We start from the raw sequence: 20306 nt of genomic DNA on the forward strand, positions 1-20306 counted from the left end.
GATGAATTAAACCTAAAAGATATATGGAGAGAAAGAAATGCTAAAATTCAACAAGAAACTACACCCTAATCAGCTTGACATCAATGCCTGGGAAGATTCTGGAAAAGATAATCAAGCAACAGATTTGCAAATACCAAGAAACAGGCAAAGCTATTACCAGAAGCCAATATGGGTTTGTCCAAAACAGACAAACCTTTATCCTTCTTTGATAAAATGATTACAATGATTAAATCAGAAGAACAACAGAATCAATCCATCAGAATAGAGCTGGAAGGGACCTTGGAGATCTTCTAGTCCAGCCCCCTGCTCAAGCAAGAAGCCCTATACCAGGGGTGTCAAACTCGTGGCCCGCGGGCCGGAGGCATCATGCACTAGCCACCCCGACCGCCCGGTTTAGCAAGGGGGAAAAAGTCACAATACCTCACATGATAACAGTGTGATGCCGTGAGTTTGACGGCCCCACTGCAACATAATGCCCACAACTCCCAACCTTGCAGGCAACCCAGAAGGGTTGTGATAGTGTGATCCACAATACTGGAGGCTTCTGGGAGATCCAGAGAAAGGCGAGTGTGCGCCTTTCATCTAATTCCCCATAAAGGTTTTCCGTGAGATCGATCAGTGCTGTTCCCATTCCACATCCCTTGGCTTGGATCCGGACTGCCGAGGTCCAGATAGCCTCCTCCTTCCATTGTCCCTGGCAGCTGCTACACGATCACTTTCCAGGAAGGAAAGGTTTGGAAGTGGAGCAGGTACTATTTAAATCTGCTGGGTTCAAGGCAGATTGTGGAGGAGACAAACTGAGCCCCTCCAAGGCTACGAGGACCTTCTCTCTTGCCCATTCCTTTTGACTGCAGAGCCAACTTCCCCTCCTCAGGACCCACAGACTCAAAAATACCTGGGTTACACAGCAAGGTACCTGCCTTCAACTTCTAACCCTCCAGGTTCTAAACTGGACTATTTACAAGTGATTTCATACAAAGGCACCAGGCAGACACTGACTGTGAACAATAGATTGACAGCTTCCCTTCCCTACTTCCCTTCTTTACAACATACAATCATTATACTCTGGGTTTATCTCTTCTCCACCACCAACCCCCATATTACTGGAATCCACCTCAGCCCAGTCCTCATCTAGCTATAGCAGTGGCCCCCAACCTTTTTTGTGCCACGGCCCGGTACCGGCATCACAAAATGATCCGCAGCCCGGTACCGGCATCAGCACGCATGACAAAGCAAGGTGAGCCAAGCAACCAGCCAGCCAGCCGTCCCCCGCTTCTCCCCGCCACCTTCAACTCCTCCTTTGTACCTTTGTTGATGGGCTTCAGGACAGTCGCTCGGCTCGCCTTGCCTTGGGTGCTGAAAGAATCCTCGTGCCTTAGTTTCATTCGAAGCCCGCCCCTTCGATGAAACTAAGGCGCAAGGATTCCTTCAGGACCCAAACGCCGCTTTCCAACCGGAAAAGCTCACCTGGAAGCACTTTCTCGTCAAACAAGATGGCGGCGCCCAGCAAACCGGTGGCCCGGTAGGAAATGTTCCACGGACCGGTACCGGTCCGCGGCCTGGTGGTTGGGGACCCCTGAGCTATAGTCCAAAGGAGTTTTCTCAGCACAGGTAGTCAGGAAACTCCTTTCGGGTTCCCACCTCCCACCCAGAACCCCGGCTCCCAAGCTTTGGTCCCAGAATCGATTTCCACACTTTACAACCCATCAGGCAATGGAAATCCTTCTTGTCTGGATGTCAGCATCCACCCTGACCATCTCCAGCCAGAGTCCCATTTCTAATCGTCTCCTCTCAACAATCCAGCTTCGTTGCTACAAAAATTCCACATCCTTCTTCCTCTGCTTCAATCACCATCAAGAAAGCTTCTCACTGGAAGAGTGCAGGCAACTGTCTATGAACTTATCACTCCTTGTTGATTTCTGCACTGGAAACCAGTCGCTGACCCCTGGTCACCACAGCTTGTCACCCGCTGTGGCAATGACTCTTGGCTCTCCGGTCCCCTCAGCACCATGAACGCAGAGCGGCGAGACTTGGGTTAGAAACCAACTCTTAGCCTCACTTCGCATTTCAAATTCTTGGAGGATGAGAATCAGCCCACACAAAGTCTACTGAAGCAGGCTTTGTAACTTTAATAGAATATGGATTCCTTTATAAGAAATATATGAGGTAAGCAGCAATCTAGCCCCTAGGGAGCTACATCCTACTAGGAGATGATTCAACAGTGTTGATGCAATTGCAAAAAGAAAAAGGCAGGCGAAAACCTAAGCTTGTTGCCTGAAGTCTAATGTCCAAATTAAAAAATAAAAATCATTGTTAAATCCTCTCCATTCCATTCCTAAAACGCTGCCCCAGTTTTGAACTTGCATCTCTGAAAGGCCAGTGACTAACTAGAGGTGTGCGGAGGAGAGCAACCCAGATAAAAACGGGCTGGGGGAAAAAACCTAGCTGGGGGAGGGAATATGGGTTGTTTTTAACTGAACAAGACTGCTGGGAGACACGGTAGTGGTCTTTAATATCTGAACACTGTCAAGTGGAAGATGCAGCAGAATCATTCACAATTACTCCAGGAACAACAAGAAACAATAAGTTTAAATTAGGAGGCTGCAGATTTGATTTGAAATCAAAAGAATTTCCTGTAGTAAGAGTTGCTCAACAGTGAAGTCAACGGCCTGGTCTTCCCTGAAGGTGTTGTAAAAGAAGACGGATGCTAGATCAATGCATTCCTGCAGGGAGAAGGGATTATGGTCCTGTAATTGAAGGGCAGAAAACAAATGCGCGTGAGAAGAAATCATATCAACGAAGAGTAGGCAGGCATCCCATCAACACATACAAAGCACAGGCATCCAAAGGAATTCCTAGTCATCTACAGCCCCTATGCTGAACAGGGATGACATGTTGAGACACGGGGGACTCGGATCTTCAGCCTTTGGACTCCCTCTGGTGAATCCAGAAGGAGCTGGAAATTGGAAAGTTTAAAAAGATAAGGGAAATGTGGTATTAGCTGTCAAACTCTGACTGTTGACTTCGGTGGCCCTCCGTCTGTCCCAGTGCAACTGAGATGGCGCCCTTTGAAGTGGGGAATTCCATCAAGGGGATGTTGGAGAGATCCAACAGCCGCTGCAGGCCGTGACTGCAGAAGAGATCTCTCTTCTTCCCATCATGCTTCGTCACGGAGTCTACGGACAGCCTAAACCCAGCAGGCAGATGCACCATTTCATCCGTTGTTCTTGAAATCCTTACAGTGAATGATTAACCGGGCAATTTGGGATTACACCAAGAAATGAAATCAAGAGCCCAAAGTCCAGGACTGCCTTCTGTTAGAGACAAGATCCAGAAGAGCTCCAAGCAGAGATGGCACTGATCTTCTGGGATGTGGTGAGTACAAGCCAGACAAGGCTTCCTGGCGTCCCATCCCAAGGGGATGCTAAAGGCACAGCAGCAGCTACTTCCGGGTCACCCAGAGCCCCCTGGAGCAAATGCTACATGGGCATCTTCCCTGACCTTCCACCCCTGCAAAACTCAGCATGCCGGTTTTGAGGGATTCCGCCCAGGCATGAAATTGGGCTAAATCCTCCAAGTGGTTAATATTGACCCCATGGGTTGATGGGACTTGTGACAGGGGTCATTGGTAGTAGTAATAGTAGTAGTAGTAATAGTAGTAGTAAAATTCAAAAACCAGACCCTATACTATTCCAAAAATGGCTGTCCAATCTTTTCTTTTTTTAAAAAAACAAAAGTTTTTATTTTTTACACAAAACATAAAAACATAAAACCATCGTTCTTATATATACATACAGTGTGTCAGTTGGTTACAATCTTTTGTGCTATCCTTTTTTTTACCATTACTCACAAGTTATATAAATTCTCACCTTATCGATCTAGCTTGTGCTTATATAATATCAATTATTCAACATTCATTTGACTATTTTTCCATCATTTTATATGAGATATTCTAATTTTCATTATGATTTAATCTTATACATTCATCCAAAGGTTATATATTTTATATTGTATTCTATATCAATCTATTAACTTTTATTGTAAGGCTTACTAGTCCATTTCTTTACCATGTCTTTTTATCTAACCATTGATAAAATAAATCCCATATCACATAAAATTGTTTATCCTCTTGTTCTCTAATTTCAAATGTCAATTTACTCATTTCAGCACAGTCCATGATTTTCTTAATAATTTCCTCCTGCATAGGTATTTTTTCATTTTTTCAGTTCTTAGCAAATACAATTCTAGCCGCTGTTAAAACATTTACAATCAAATATTTCAATTCTTTACAATATATTTCTGGTATAATCCCCAACAAAAATATCTCAGGTTTAAAGTCTATGTGTTGTTTTGTCATTTTTTCCAACTGTGTGTGGATTATAGTCCAATATCTTTTTGCAACCGAGCATGTCCACGACATGTGGTAATAGGAACCAGGTATCTGATGACGTTTCTAACATTTATCTGATTTATCCTTGAACATCCTGGCAATTCTCGTCGGGGGTAAGTGCCACCTGTAAAACATCTCGTACAAATTTTCTTTATATGCAATTGTCATTTTATAATTTTGAGACCACAATTTTTGCCATTTATCTAAGTCAATCCCATATCCAAAAATTTTCCCCCATGCAATCATTGTTTCTTTTACTTGTTCTTCCTCTAATTTAAACTCTAGCAAATGTCCATAAAATTTTTTGATTACTTTTTCATCAGTACCTGTCAAAATTTTATCTAAATCAGTCAACTTGTCATAGATACCTTTCTGTTTTAACATCTTTATCAAATCTAGATTGTATTTGCAAATATGAAAACCAATTCATTTTTACACCTTGTTCTTCCAACTCTTGCATAGATTTAAGTTCGCCTTTTTCATTCAATATCTCTCCATACCTAACTGTTTGTTCCTTTTTATATATTATTGGATAGGAAAAAGCTTCAATAGTAGATAACCATAGTGGAATTTTTAAATAATATTGCTTTTTTATCTTCTCCCAGTTTAGAAACAATGCTTCTTGAATATAATGTCTTCTAAAATACCCCTGCGTTTTAGTTCCCTTATACCAGAGGAAGGCATGCCACTCTAACAGCAAGTCATGTCCTTCTAAATTCAAAAGTCTAGTATTCCTTAATGTTATCCACTCCTTTACCCACATCAGACTTGTCGCCGGTAGTATAATTCCCAATTGGGCAAAGCAAATCCTCCTCCTATTCTTGCATCTTGTAACAATTTAAGTTTTATTCTCACTTTCTTCCCCTGCCAAATGTATTTTAGCACTATTTTGTTTAAATCTTCAAAAAATTCTTTCCCTAATCTTATTGGAATTGTCTGGAATAAGTATAAGATTCTGGGCAATACATTAATCTTAATTGTAGATATTCTCCCAATCAGTGATAATTGAAAATTTTCCCATTTTATCAAATCTGTTGCAATCTGTTAAGTTTGAGATAATTGTCCTCCTTAAGTGTGCTACATCTTGGTGTTATATGTATCCCTAAATACTTTACCTTGTTTGTGACCTGGATCCCCAAAATTTCCTCCAATTCTTTCTTTTGTCTTACTAACATGTTCTTTGCTAAAATCTTTATTTATTTTCAAACCTGCTACTTTCCCATACTCTTCTATCTTTTCTATCAGTTTAGGTGCAGACTCCAATTGATCCTCTAATATAAATACCAGGTCATCTGCAAAAGCTTGTAATTTATACTCTTCTTTTTTAATTTCCATTCCTTTTATTTCTTTTTCTTCTCTGATGTTCCTATTCAGCACTTCCAGTGTTAACACAAACAACAGAGGCGACAGTGGACAGCCTTGTCTGGTCCCTTTTCTTATATCTATAAAGTCTGTTAACTCTCCATTTGTCATAACCTTTGCAGTTTGTTTATGATATATCGTTTTGATGGTTTGAGTAAATTTTTTACCAAAACCCATTTGGTCCAATTGTAACAGCATAAAACGCCAATTCACATTATCAAAGGCTTTTTGTGCATCTATAAACATCAGAGCCATTTGTTTTTCAGGATGTGCCTCATAGTATTCCAGTGTATCTAAAATTATTAAAAAGAAAAAGCAAGAGAATAAAAAACTTTTCCAAAGAGTTATTTTGAAGGGAAAAAATAAAAATTAAAAAGGAAAGACCAGTCCAGTTTAAAAGTTAAAAAGTTTTAACAAAATCCAAAGTTCCAATAAAAAGAAAAAAAAATCCTTCAGGTTTAATTTGTGCTTAATCTCGCCGCTTGAGCACTTTTATCTTCGCTTTTAAATTTAATTTTTAGTCTTTTAGGGTGTTCTCTCCAGAAAAAAATAAGTAGAAAATTATCTCACCAAACTGACACACTCTCTTTCCAGCTTTCTTCCGTTCCGGAGCTGTCCCAGCTTCAGCAGCTTTAATGGCTGCCTCTCCACCGCGGGGGAAAAAAGGGCTTCTCCTGGATCTACTAGGGACTTTGCGATGTCCCTGGGATTGACAGGATGTGCCCTCCTCTGTCACCGTCTCTATGGGACGGTTTAGGTCCGTTGGGACCATCCTGCAATGGAGATATCAGCAGCGATCTTAGAGCTTAAAGATTGCATGTCGTACTGCTGCGACGCAAGCTCCCTCCAATCTTTTCTTAATAACCTCCAGTGATGAAGCACCCACAGCTTGAAGGCAAGCCATTCCACTAGTTAATTGTCCTCACTGTTAGAAAGTTTCTCCTTGGTTCCAGGTTGAATCCGTTGTTTCTTTGTTCCATTGTTTCTTTGTCTTGCCTTCTGGTGCTTTGGCCCTTCTTTGTGGCAGTCCTGCAGATACTGGAATACTGTTATCCTGTAACCCCTTACTTCTTCTTTTCTCTAGACTAGCCCTACCCAATTCCTGCAACCATTCTTCGTGTATTTTTGTTTCCAGGGTTTTAATCGTCTTAGTTGCTATTAGTTAAAGTAGTACTTATTAAATTGTTTTTAAAAATGAATACTTGGTTCGGAATGATGAACACTCTGAAACTTTATAAAGCAATTGATGAAGTTTGGGGAGCCCCGAGCTAGATGATCTTCAAAGTGCCTCCCAGCATCAAGATTCGGACTTTGTCCTTCAAAACTTCCATTTCCCCCAATTTGCTCTGGCTGGGTTTATACAACAAAATGGGTGCCTTGTACTACTGCAGGATGTAAAATAGCCCTTCACCTCTTCAAAGCGTCCACTCCCTTCTCAGAGGACCAAGTCTTCTTCTGGGAAGCCAGAATGATGGCAGTGGAGCTCTGATCTCAGGACCTTCCGTCATGGCCCCCTCCGCGGTTGGGAAAGCTCTTTTTGGAGGTTCCAGATCAGTAAGGTTCCAGATTAGGAGTGCTTACTGATGGGGAGTTACTCCTGAGAGGAGTTTCCTTCTCCTCTACCTTGGGAGGCCCCACAGGTTTGAATCTCAGCAGGAAGGGAGCAGTGAGTGCTGACAGAGTCATTGGCCTGAGGAGGGTCTTCCAGTCTTGTTCTCAATGTGTAACTATGAATCTTGTTCATGGTTGGTCTGGGTGCCTCCTCATGGTGACTGCCAGAGAAGGTGCAGGTGGGCTATATGCCCCCTGTGCCCGAGCTAAGACCCAGGCCACCCCCCTGTCGGGCCAACCACCTAGCAGGGGGTTTACTTCTGGTTACAGAACATTTAAGGAAAAAGGGTCCTCCGGACTTCAGGACCCCAGCAGTATAGATGGAAGCACTAGTGCCACATCTCCCCAAACCGATTCACCAAGTACCGTGTTCACATGCTCCTGTTGTGGCCGCCAGTTTCCCACCAAGCGGGGCCTGAGCACGTATCAACGACACTGTCAATCTGTCAAAGTCAACATCAAACATGTAGCCGCTCTTCCTACCAAGCGCCTGAAGTGGTACTGGGAGGAGGATGAAGCCTTGCATCAGCATTCTGACCATCTCTGGAAGACTCAGATGCTTAAGAAAGTACTTTATACATTTCTGCTCCCACACTTCCCTGGTCGTTCACAGGAAGCCATCAAGAAGCACCTCCAGACCATCAAGTGGGCCTCACCATCTGGCCCTATGCTTGTTTGCCATCTTCCGCCAGAGGATTCCAGACCAGGTTTCCAGACCAGACCTGTCAGCACTCTCACCTGCCTCTACATCAGCATCTGGCTCCAATCCAGCAGCTACCTGGATGACCACATTTTATCTTCCTGTTTTTGGCATGCAATAAAAAGGAGAGGAATACAAACCAGGTTTTTCTTTTTTAAAGAATGTAATTTCTCTTCTTCCCAGATTCAATATCGGAGACTCCTCTTAATGGTGGTTATTCTGGGAATCGGAGGTTCACTGCAGATTGGCTTTCAAGGATCTATGATCACCTATGCATCTGTGGTAAGCAATTGTTCCCAAAATGGGTCCTAGCTGGCCCTAAGGTGAACAAAGACTACCAGACACAAGAAATGGCATTTCCAGCTTCTTTTATCGGAGTACTCCAGCAAAAGGATAGCAGCAGCTGAAGGAGCCAAGACCGCAAACAATCACAAGCCCAAATTTGATACAGTTATGATTAAGGAAGTTAACATCCTAAAGTCACACGTTGGTTCCTTGACACATGTTTCTTTTGATTGGATTCTTCTCCTTCTTCACACATTCCATGTTTATGTTAATAAGCGTTCTTATCAAAAGAACTGTGTCTTTTACCACTACAATAAGCCACAGGTTACCAAAGTTTAAATATCTACGTGCCTTAGCTAGCATCCTTCTAGTGTGTCCTTCTAACTTGCTAGATAAAAGTTTGTTAAACCAATTCATGACACAGAAAGTTGCAACTGCAATGAGTGTAACAAATGACGGGACACTTATTATCTAGCAAGTTAGAAGAACAGTGTCCTGTCATTTGTTACACTCATTGCAGTTGCAACTTTCTGTGTCATGAATTGGTTTTAACAAACTTTTCTCATTCCAACCACAGTCCTCCACAGCCCCCATTCCCAGGCAGGATCTGCATGGAGGATCTACTCAGTCTTGGTCACAGCTCTGCAGAACCTGCCTTGAACTCATCACTCCAAGGCACAAAAGAAAGACGCCCCTTATGGTTCAGCACCTTTGACAGAAAAGGAGAGGCCTGTCGGGGCATCCTCGCCTGCTCTGTAGGATGGAGTGGCAGAAACGGTGGCTGTGTAGAAGGACATCTGGGGACTCCAGACATTTTGGCTGCTGCTGGAGTCCCCCACAGGGTGAGCTGCAGGGCCAATGTACCAAGGGACATCTTTGTGGGCACCCAGGATCCAGCCCTACCTTCCTATTTACACGTTTTATATTAAAAAATTAAATTAAAAGAATTGGGAACCTGGCCTGCTGCAAGGCATCCTATCAATCCCTACGTTTGATTTTCAGTTTGGTGGTAGAGTAGCTTTGGTTTCTTCTGGTCCAAACAGCTGGGATTGGGAGGCAGCTACCTCCAGGTTCCAGCCTCAAGAACACCCCAAGATCCCCACCATGTTTCCCCCCAGGTCTTTAAGGGGTTCTTTGCAGCTCCCCCTTCCCATCTTTAAATATTTCCCAGCTCCCAAGAAAAGTGTGGTTCTTTCCCGCAGGCAATGCCACGTCCCTTCCGGCACTTGGAGCAGCCCTTCCCAACCTTTTGAGAAGCCTCTGTCTCACCTGCCATGCCAGGTGCACGGAAAGGCACCAGCAAAGGCTCTTTAGAGACCTTCTACAGCCAGATCACAGGTAGTCCTCGACTTACATCCATTCGTTTAGTGACAGTTTGACATTACAGCAGCGCTATTATGACCCAGGTTCACACTTACAACATGGTCACAGGATCAAAATTCATGCGTTCTTGAGATGGAATTTTTGGAATGATGAAATGAGAATATGCGATAAAATTGCAAACTTGATAGATAAAAGCGTAAAGTATAATGAATATAAAGAGATTAGAGATATTTAAAGTTTAAGAAGATAGGTTATGAAAGGAATTGAAAAAAATATATAGAATAAGCTGGAGGAAAGTATCTGACACAAATAGTAGAAAATATGTAAAGTAATGGTAGGATATGAAATTGAATGTGAAAGATGAGTATGAAATTAAGGTCGAGTTTATATGGAAATGTGTGGTTCTTTCCTGCAGGAAATGCCAGGTCCCTTCCTGGAACCATGCCGTTCACTAAAAAAGATCTTTTTAATATGTGGAAAACTGAAATAAAATTTTATTTAAAAAAAAAAACACCATGCATTCAGCAACTGGCAGGTATCTATGACCACTCACTGACCCTGGGTCACAAAACCATCATTTGTAACCTTCCGGCTGGCTTCCGAGAAGTAAAATCAAAACAGGGGAAGCCAGGTATTCTTAATGACCAAATGATTCATTCAACAACTGCAGTGATTCGCTTAACCACTGTGGCAAAAAAAAAAGTGATAAAATGGGCAAAACTTACTTAACTGCCTTGCTTAGCAACAGAAATATTGAGCTCAATTGCAGTTGTAGGTCGACGAGTGCCTGCATCAGCCTTCCGTTGAAATTTGCCTGCTTCCAAAATCTGGCAGGTTCTCATTTTACTGAGCCTGGTGGCCCAGCTGGCTGGTGCCATCTTGCTATCATTACAGGCACTGCCTGCCTGGGCTGTGTCTTCCTTAGGCGTCTCCTGCCCTTCCCTTCTTGCAAACTTGGTTTTTGCCGTCGGTGGTGAGAAAACTATCTCTGCCTAACCATATCCCTCTTTTCCAGCACATCAAAGAGTTCATCAATGAGACGTGGTTGGAGAGGTTTGACCATTCCGTCCGTCCTTCAACGCTCACTTTATTGTGGTCTTCGGTGGTATCTATCTTTGGCTTGGGAGGCCTCCTGGGATCCATGAGTAGTGGATGCCTGGCTGCCAAATATGGAAAGTAGGTCCCCGTTGAATATTGGCTGCCATGAAGGCGGTCTTGAAAGCATTAAAGAATAATGTGTCCTTGAGAGTCTTTCAGCCTCCGTTTGACTTTTGAGCCGGGCCTTTTCAGTTGCCCTGATGGTAATTCTAATTGGTTGCTTGGCTGGTTGTTTAATTGTTATATTAATTGTTTAATTATTGGAGGAGGAGGAGGAGAGGAGGACAAAAGAGAAGATATGTGGTTGTTTAATTGTTATATTAATTGTTTAATTGTTGTTGTTGGAGGAGGAGGAAGAGGAGGAGGAGGAGGAGGAGGAGGCACAGAAAAAAAAGAGAAGATATGTGGTTGTTTAATTGTTATATTAATTGTTTAATTGTTGGAGGAGGAGGAGGAGGAGGAGGAGGAGGAGGAGGAGGAGGAGGAGGCACAGAAAAAAAAGAGAAGATATGTGGTTGAGAGTCCCACGGGTGCTCTACTTAAAATCAGAGGGGGATCATAGCTTGGTGCCATAGAAGCAATAGGGATGAAGATCACTGGAAGTTTATCAGAGTTTATGTTATTAGCAAGAAGCTGAATATATTTTGGAAGTTGTGTACGGCCATTTTTGAAAGCCAGTAATGCCAAATCAGGCAAGTTACCTACAAATGTACCTTCCTGACAGGATTTTTTTCCTGTCTTCCTATGAAGACAGTTCCAAAAACTGGATGTATTTAGCTACGAGGAAACCGAGAAGATATGCTCGCTCTGTTCCTCTATCTCAAAGCCAGAGACGTAGAAGAAGGAGGTCAGGGCTGGCCTCCTCTTCTTCTCAAGTATAGGACCTGAATTTCAATGATGGGAAAGAGAAACCTTCCAGAAGCTTCCTCTGTGGAATGAAGGACCCAGAGAGGCATCTCTCAGGGAGGCCTTAATGGACATTCCTGCCATTCCAGGCCTTCCCATGCCACCCTCAGAGTCACTTCCGCCACCATGGAGGTCCAAGCAACATCCTGAACTGGGGGAGGCACATGTTGTGCTGGGGCAGGAGAGGGGCCATTTTGACCCCCAGAGTTACTTTTGTCTGAGAGATTGTACAACCTGCAGAGAGGACACATTTCCTGCTCCAGTAGCTCAAACCAGGGTCCCAGTCTGCCTTAGGAGGCCCATCTCAACCAGGGTGCTCCAGGCTGTTCCCTTGGCCAATTTTTCTAGTTCTCACCCACCCACCCACCCAAAAAAACCCCACCCTGCTTGATGACAATGGGATGAGAAGTGGCTGGCTCTTCTTTGTCTGAAGGAAGGGATGGTTGCTCCTGGGCCCCCCATGAACAGGCCGGTCTCACTTCGAGCCAGAAATCCCCATCCTCTTCCAAACATCGGAGCTTCCCTTTTTTTGTGGACAGGAAGAAATGCTTTTTGGGCAGCAACGTGCTGATGGTGGCCAGCGCATTCCTCCTGGGCTTCAGCAAGATGGCCAGGTCTGTCGAACTGATTCTGGTGGGACGTTTTCTGTGTGGCATCAGCACAGGTATGCACCCGCCTCTCCCAACGGCAGGCCAAGACCCAAACAGGTGCCAGGACATATTAGGACTGAGGGAGCACAGAATGTGAACATGCAACGGTTGAGTTGTAAGGAATTTGGAAGGGTAGAGGAAGAGCACCAAGGGCGTTGCATTATTGCACCGGCTGTGGGCTGCCCCTTGTCGTACAACTTGCTCTTTTGTCGCCACCAAGGTTTTGATCAAGCCAAGCCACATCAACCAATCCTTGGCCGAGTCAAGTGAAAAGCTGAGTCCCGCCGTGAAGTCAGGAGAGGGTTGGGCGCCAGACAGAACAAGGAGCCCCACCCAGCTTGCCCCCATCCTATGCAGCCTGCACAGGTCCAACCCCGCTAAGATCAAGCCAGTTTCCACTGTTCCCTTTTGTGCGTCTCTTTGTAGCGAAACTGTTCTTGCTTCGCTTTGATGGCACAGCAGATTATTTTTGTTTCATGTGACCCCAATAACTTGTTTTCTGCCTTCAATTCAAGGTGTTTGTATCCTTCTTCATCCCCAGTACCTTGGGGAGGTTTCCCCCAAAAAACTCCGCGGATTAACCACTTCAACCGCTGCCATGTTTTGGTGTTTGGGAAAAGTCCTCGGTCAAGTTATGGGACTAAGGTACAGTCACACTTTCCTCAATGCCCTCGTTTCATGACACTTTTTCAGCGTTAATGGTTTGTGGTCACGAGGGCACAAGAGGTGGATCTGATCCATCTTTGGAAAAAACTAGGTTTTCTATCTGCTTTCGCAGGGAGCTTTTGGGAAGTGAGGCCCTCTGGCCAGTGCTGCTGGCCTTCAGCGGGGGTACAGCCTTGGTCCCCTTGCTCACGCTACCATTCTTCCCCGAGTCGCCACCTCACTTGCTTTTGCACCGAGGAGACGAAGAAGGATGTGTGAAAGGTAACAGGTGACAATGCTTCCGTGAGAAACAATAACATTAAAAAGCCTCTGAAAAGGCAGCTAGAAAAACCATGAGAAATTGGGTCAAGTCAAAGGGAGGCTACCAAGAGGGGCCTGAGTTTGGAATGGTCAACCCCGATTACCATTGTTAAGTGAGGACCACCTGTATATGGTTTTTATATAGTTTTAGTTTTTATTGTTCTTAAATTGCTATCTTGTTTGGATCCTTCCATGTTTCTTTTCATGGTTGTGAGCTGCCCTGAGTCATCCAGTTGAGGTGGGCAGCAATATAATTAGGATCAATCCTGAGGGTTTTTCCTATGGAGCAGACTCTTCCCTGGTGCTCCAGGTGGGGAGGCCAGAACCAAATTCAAACCCCGTGCAAGAAGATACAGAGCAGGCACCGGGAACAACTTCCTGACTGTGTGCTAGCCAGTGGAACAGACTGCCACAGGAAGGGGGTCCTCCCCTCTCTCAAACCAGGGCTAAGTAAGATGACTATCCAAACTGCCTGAGCGGGTCCTGCCTGCACCAAAGTGATTCTAAGGTCCTTTTCCACCGTGGGTCTCTCAGAGACGGAAGTGGTGCATGCTCCATGACTGGAGTTTTTAAGAAAAGACTGGACAGCCAGGAGGGTGTGGGGGTCTCCTGCTTGTGCAGGGGGTTGGAATAGAAGAGCTCCAAGACCCTTTCCAACGTGTGATTCTCTTCTGTTCTGTTAGAGACAGACCGTCCTCTGCCCACTCTCCTTTTTCTACTTTTCCTTTTGTGCCTCTACTAGCATGGCCCCCCCTGCTAACTCCACGAGTTCCCTACCTTTACGTCCACAGAAGTATTAGCTGTGCCATTACTGGTTTGCCACCAACTGGATCTGGGGTCCCCAGTAAATGGGCCAGCTGGTTCTGCTGCTAGGCAGAGAGCCAGAGGAGATGGGCCCGCTGGACCCGAAGTTGTGTCCTGTGGCAGCGATGCCCAGTGTCCCTGCCATGCCCTCTTTCTCCTTCCCAGCAATGAAGACCTTTTGGGGGGAACAGCCTCATCGGGCAGAGCTGGATGACTTGCGGAAAGAGCAAGCAGCCCTGACCAGCGCCCAGAGCAAGGGCCTCCTGGAACTGGTCAAGGAACCTTCCCTGCGCTGGCAGCTCTACATGCTCTTTGTCCTGGCGGTGACCACACAGCTGAGCGGCATCCAGGCAGTTGAGTGAGGCCCCCAGTCCATTGGAGGCTTTTTCACTTGGAGTTACGGAAGCAGGAAAACGCTGCTCCCTGACCTATTTTCCCCTTGGGAGTGGAAGTAGAGATTGGAGGGGGGGGGCGGTGTTTCCAAGCCAGGACTGGCTCTTCCTTCTCTTGCTTCCTAAGGCTGGTTTGATTAATGCCCTGTTCTGAACTCGCTCCCTCCTTCCATTGAAAGCCTCCCCTTCCAGGACTGCTCCTCTGCAGTCGTAGCATCTTCCTCCTATACCTCAGATGGCTGCCCTGGTTTCTCCTCCTCCTCCTCCTCAGATTTACTCCTACACTTTTGAAGTGCTCCAGGCTGCTGGGTTCCACCTTGAGCAAATCCCCTACTTGGCCCTGGGAGTGAGCCTCTGCGAACTGCTTTCTGCTGTCCTCTGTGTGAGTGAGTAGCTCTGCAAGGGAGCGGGGTGAGTTACAGCAGGGTAGTGGCTGCCCCAGAGAAGGCAGCCCTTCCTCCAAAAAGGAAAGAAGCCAAGACAGGGCCCTGGCTAGAGACTGCCTGGCTGGCTTTGTGGCCACCACTTGAACCCTCTGCAAGCATCAGGCATTGAGCGCACAATCCTGCTGGTGCGTTTCGAGGTTAAGGGCCTGGACTAGAAACCAGGAGACTGTGAGTTCTAGCCCAGCCTTAGGCAACAAAGCCGGCTGGGTGACTTTGGGCCAGTCGCTCTCAGCCCAACCCACCTCACAATAGGATTGTTGTGGTGGGGCAAATAGAGGACGGAGAGAGCATTGGGTACGTTCATCCACTTGAGTTGTTTACAAAAATGATAAAAGTGGAATAAACGTTTAATTATTAAAATAAATAAGGTGTGGGATAGCCTTACTTCCTTCTGGCCCTTGGAAGAAAGGTAACATATGTCAAATGGGGTGGCTGGCAAGTCTCAGGAGATTCCCAAGAGCAGCACTGCCCTCCGTGCTGGCCCTGAGCAGGCTTCCATAGCCTTGTTCTCAGAGCATCCTCTTGGGATCTATCACTGAAATCAGGGCGGGGCAGAGAACAGAACAGAATTCTTCATTGGCCAAGTGTGATTGGACACACAAGGAACCGGTCTCTGGTTTATAAGCTCTTGGTGTCTATGGAGATTCTCAGTCCTCCGGGTCCTGCTCGTCCCAAAGATGCTTTTTCAAGAAGCAACTGGACTTTCTGGTTTTTCTTTGAAGATGTTTCGCTTCTCATCCAAGAAGCTCCTTCAGCTCTCATGTTAGCCATGGATCAAACTGCAAGGTCACCTTCCAAGTGCTCATTCCTCTCTCCAAATCCTTCAGAGCTTCATCATCGAACGATTTGGAAGAAAGGTGCTACTCTGGGCAGGCTACGCTTTGATGGGCACCATGCTGGCTGGTATCACCTTAGCCCTCTCCCTGCAGGTAAGCCTCATGAGCTGCTCATCCAAACAAGGGGTGCCAGCTGTTGAGTGATCTACTGGAGGAGGCCACTGAACTAGGTTACATTCCCCTGATCTAATAGGTTCCCCCCGCTCCCTTTCTCACACACAAACACACATACACACACACCTTTGTGGTCAAAAAAGATGGAAGCAACAAGCTTTTGGCTGAGGAAGATGATTTGATTCCCAAGGCAAAAGCCAAGCTGAGGGCTGAGCATAATCAGAAGAGAAAATTTATTCTGCTGACCAGACAAGGGCTCTGCAGATGGGGAGACCAAGAATGGGGGGCCAGGAACCAGGATGTTTTTAGGATTTTGATAAAAATTAAACCTCTGGCTCATGAATCAGAGGGAGTTAGTTGGCATCCATGTTTGACCGTAATAAGTTAATGACCTAAAACGCAGTTTTGTTTATTTCAGCCCTGGTTCTCCTGGATGCCTTATTGTTGCCTGTCTTTGATCTTCTGTTTTGTATTTACCTTTGGAATGGGCCCAGGTAATTTCTTCAACAGAGATTTATATGGATACCTAAAGTTACTTTTGGTTTAAATCTTTCAAAGTAGGGGGGCAGAATAAAGTGAGGGACGGGTGAGGGCTGCAGCCTTTCTGTCATCAGTCAGACGGGCAAATAACTGTGGGGATGCTGCAGTTGCCACAACTTTGAAACCTGGTCATAAGCAGCTTTGGGAAATATGCCATAGCTTCCAGTCACAAGTTGAAACTGCCTGTACCTTGTCCAACTGTTGCTAAAGATGGGAAACTGGGAAATTCACAGGATATGCAAATACTTAAAAGAAGGCAGCACGTACTACTGAGCACTTGCCATAAGGATTGTTGTATACAGAAGTGTACAACTCTGGCCACAGGTGAGAATGCCTACGGTCTGTTTCCGGTGTTATGATCTGGAATCCTGCCATGACTTTCACAGGAGCTGGAGTGGTTGCACCCTCTTTAGCCACCATTCCCAAATCCTTCCAACTTCTCTTCTCTTTTCATCTCCATAGCTGGTGCCACAGTCTCTCTCAGGATGGAAATCTTTGATCAGTCATCCAGAGCCCCTGCCTTTGCGATTAATGGGACCCTGAGCTGGGTTGGGGTCTTTGTGATCGGAATGGTGTTTCCATTAATGATGGTAGGTGATTCTGGTCCACGGGGATTTATTCCTCCCTCCAATCTGCAGGAAAGTTGGCGCAATTAACTGCCAACATCTTGTAAGTTGGTTGAAGCTGACTTGCTGAATGATGCAAAGTTGGCAATACCAGCTGAATCCCAGGACTTGGTATTTGGAAACCAGACGGGAATATTTATTGGGAATTTGCACAAGAATCAGCCTCTGTTCCACTAAGAAGCTATTGTAATCCTTTTTTTTTTCACCCACAGGAAAACTTCCGTCAGTTCTCCTTTCTCATCTTCATGGGGACCCTTTACACTTCAGGATTTATTATTTACTTCTTCCTGCCTGAGACAAAGAAAAAATCCATCCTAGAAATCCAAGAAGAATTTGATAAACTTAATTTTAAGAAGAAACAAATTCCTGTCTTAGAAGCCGAGCTGACCAAAGATCCTGAATTGTGTACCAAACTGTGACAAAGCTGGACTCTCAAATCTCAGAGAAGCCCCTGCATGGTCCAACCTGCAGCTTTTTGGAGGTCCCTTTAGATGACCCTCCAGAGCTGCTTCTCCATCCCTAAGATGTTAAAGCACAAACAAAGCTTGGTTGTTTTGAGATGACATGATCCAGTAAGAAATAAAGATGCTCGTATTTTTGTCAATATTGCAGATTTTAATAGTTCACACAAGGGCCTGGCTGGTTCCAGCAGGAGGGGGCAATCAGAGGACAGGAAAGGGGGAAAAAAAACTTCTTAACCTTGAGAAAACAAGGCAACGGAGGGAGGATGCTGATGTTACTGCAATTTCACTGTCTGATTATAGCGAGGCACCTAGAAATGTTGACAGGTGGCATACAAGTTAAATAAACACACAAGCAAGCCAGCAGCTCCCAATACTGAAAAGTTGGCCTTCTTCTCTCCCATCCCAGAATGCAGATATAATGTTATGCCACGGAAGGTGGGAAGGAGAGCCACGGTCTGGAGAAATGACGTATAAAAGATGTCCCAGTCCACGGACAGGGGGCGGCATGGGAAGCATCTCAGAAGGGACCCTCCCCAGTTTTCCAGAGTCAAAGGAAAGGAGGAGAGAAATACTTTCAGTGTGACAACATTCCCTTAAGGCCACCTGACAAGACAGAGCTCATGGTTCTGTTTGTACTTCTTCACAGGACTAACAGCGGGGCACAAAATAGTGGCTTTATCAAGCTGAAATCGGAAAACCACCCTTAAGTGCTAGAGATGAGAGTCTCTTCTCTAGCACTTTTAAGATTCCATGTCTCTCCCATGTCTATCCAACAAGATGCAGCTCAGTGGTGAGAAAAGTAAGATCCTACACATAGGCAGGAAGAAACAGGCGCATAGGGACAGAACGTCTCAACAATAAAGACTGTGACAGGGATCTAAGTGTTGTAGTGGCGCTGCCCCTAGTATGACCCGGCCGTGAGTGGCAGCTTCCGAAAGAGCCAATGCTGTCCTAGGCTGCATCAACAGAGGGATAACATCAGTATCACGAAAAAAGTGATAGTACCGCTTTATGCCATGCGGGTGAGACCACACTTGGAGTACTGAACCCAGTTCTGGTCACCGTGACACACAAAAAAAGGATGTTGAGACCTTAGGAAGAGCACAGAGAAGAGAAACCAAGATGATAAAGAGTATGGAGGATAAATTATATGATGAATGGTTGAGGGAGCTAGATAGGTCTACCCATCCAAGAGAAGGATTTGTGGGAGGGACATGATAACTCTCTTCCAGGAACCTGAGTGAATTGAATTATTCCCTAAGGCAGTGGTCCCCAACCTTTCCAGCTGTGCGTGTGAGTGGCAGGTACACAGGCGTGCGCACAACTCCATTTGTGCAAGCAGTGGGCATGGGCACCAGCCATTCGCGCGAATGGAGCTTTGCGCGCTAGCGGAGGGCACTTGCGCTTGTGCACCAAGCTCCCTTGATGCGAGCAGACAGTGCTTGTGCATGAAGCTCCATTCACACGAAGAAGGCTTCCCGCACAAGTGTACTCGCACGTGGAGCTTTGCGCACAAGTGCAAGCGCCCTTTGCTTGCTTGGGCAAAGCTTCACACGTGGACATGCTTGCCTGTCTCTCCTGTGGACTGATTTGAACAGGTTGTGGCCCGTTAGTAGGATGCGGCCCGGGGATTGGGGACGCCTGCCCTAAGGCACCAGAGGGCAGAAGAGGTAATAAATGGAAGCTTGTTAGAAAGAGATCCAACCTAGAAGTGAGACAGTGAGAACAATTAATTGACAGCACTAATGGAACAGAATGTCTCCCCGAGATGCGAGTTCTCCATCACTGGAGGTTTCCAAAAACAGACTGGACAGCCATTCGCCTTGGGTGGTATGAGGCTCCTGCCATGAGCGGGCAGTTGGACTAGAAGACCTCTGAGGTCCCTTCCAGCCCTACAGTTCTCTGTTCTATGTACCCTTAGCTAGGTTAGCTCCTCAGATATCCAAAGGCAAAGGGATCAAGGAGAGGAAGGAGGGGACAGAAAGACTTTCACTGAGAGCAAAACTGTACCAACATCCGTACTGTTTTCCACCTCGACAATGATCCTGCACCCCAGTAGGCTTCTGTTCTCTCTACTCTAATGAGTGGAATAACTTTCAAATTTAAGTTTCTCCCTTTACTGATCGATAGAACATGGAACAATAGGGTTGGAAAGGACCTTGGAGATCATCTAGTCCAACCCATTAAGCATGGCATGAGACCCTATACCATTCTGGGCAAATGGCTGTCCAGCCTCATCTTGAAAATCTCCAGGGGAGACAAGTCATTCCACCAGTTAATTATTCTGCCAGGAAATTTCTCCTTAGATCTGAACCTCTCTTTAATGACCTTCCACCCATTACTTCTTGTCCTTTCCTCAGTGCTTCGGAGAATAGGTTGACTCCCTCTTACTCTGTGAGGCTCTGGTTAACCAGGGTCCCTGGTCATTTGGAACCTGGCTGCAGAAGCCGTGGGTGAGCACGCGCACACCCCACTTGTGTAAGCAGCAGGTGTGTGTGTGGCGAACTTGCCAGCCACTTACACAAAACCATCCCCGCCAGTCTACAAAGCCAGAAAGGTTGCGGAACTCTGTGGTAAAACATAAACTGTTCTTTCTCAAATCACTGCAGGTTTATGCGAAATGATCATTGAGAAATTACTGGCTAGTAATTTGCTGAAAGGTGACAGAAAATTCAGGAGTCCAATAAAATTCCATCCTACATTCCGGGAAGCCTGAATTATTAACAGAATAACAGAGTTGTGGAGGGACACCCGGCTGTATCTTTCAGTCTTTTTTCTTTTGAGCTGACAAGA

The 20306-nt window shown here is 45.6% G+C and overlaps 1 protein-coding gene across 5 annotated transcripts; it reads left to right on the forward strand.

Annotated features, from left to right (window-relative positions):
- The first annotated feature begins 3171 nt into the window (after positions 1–3171).
- LOC113447087 (solute carrier family 2, facilitated glucose transporter member 11-like) lies at positions 3172–17653 on the forward strand. 5 transcript variants are annotated; one of them, XR_015739636.1, is made up of 12 exons: positions 3172–3375; positions 8247–8345; positions 10687–10847; positions 12215–12339; positions 12841–12970; positions 13104–13252; positions 14261–14448; positions 14759–14873; positions 15656–15862; positions 16302–16377; positions 16886–17013; positions 17262–17653. XR_015739636.1 is itself a non-coding variant. In XM_087913505.1 (12 exons), the coding sequence occupies exons 1-12, from the start codon at positions 3352–3354 to the stop codon at positions 17466–17468; spliced, it is 1500 nt and encodes a 499-aa protein (XP_087769631.1). In that variant the 5' UTR covers positions 3274–3351; the 3' UTR covers positions 17469–17653. The 5 variants fall into 5 exon arrangements, 3 of the variants coding, with proteins under 3 accessions (XP_087769631.1, XP_087769633.1, XP_087769632.1); XR_015739637.1 differs by having other exon boundaries at positions 3274–3375; positions 15761–15862; XM_087913505.1 differs by having other exon boundaries at positions 3274–3375; positions 14759–14869; positions 15761–15862.
- The last annotated feature ends 2653 nt before the right edge of the window (positions 17654–20306 follow it).

The sequence above is a fragment of the Pseudonaja textilis genome, chromosome 15, assembly GCF_049901715.1.
Source record: "Pseudonaja textilis isolate UNSWEBS1 chromosome 15, rPseTex1.2, whole genome shotgun sequence".
NCBI lineage: Eukaryota > Metazoa > Chordata > Lepidosauria > Squamata > Elapidae > Pseudonaja > Pseudonaja textilis.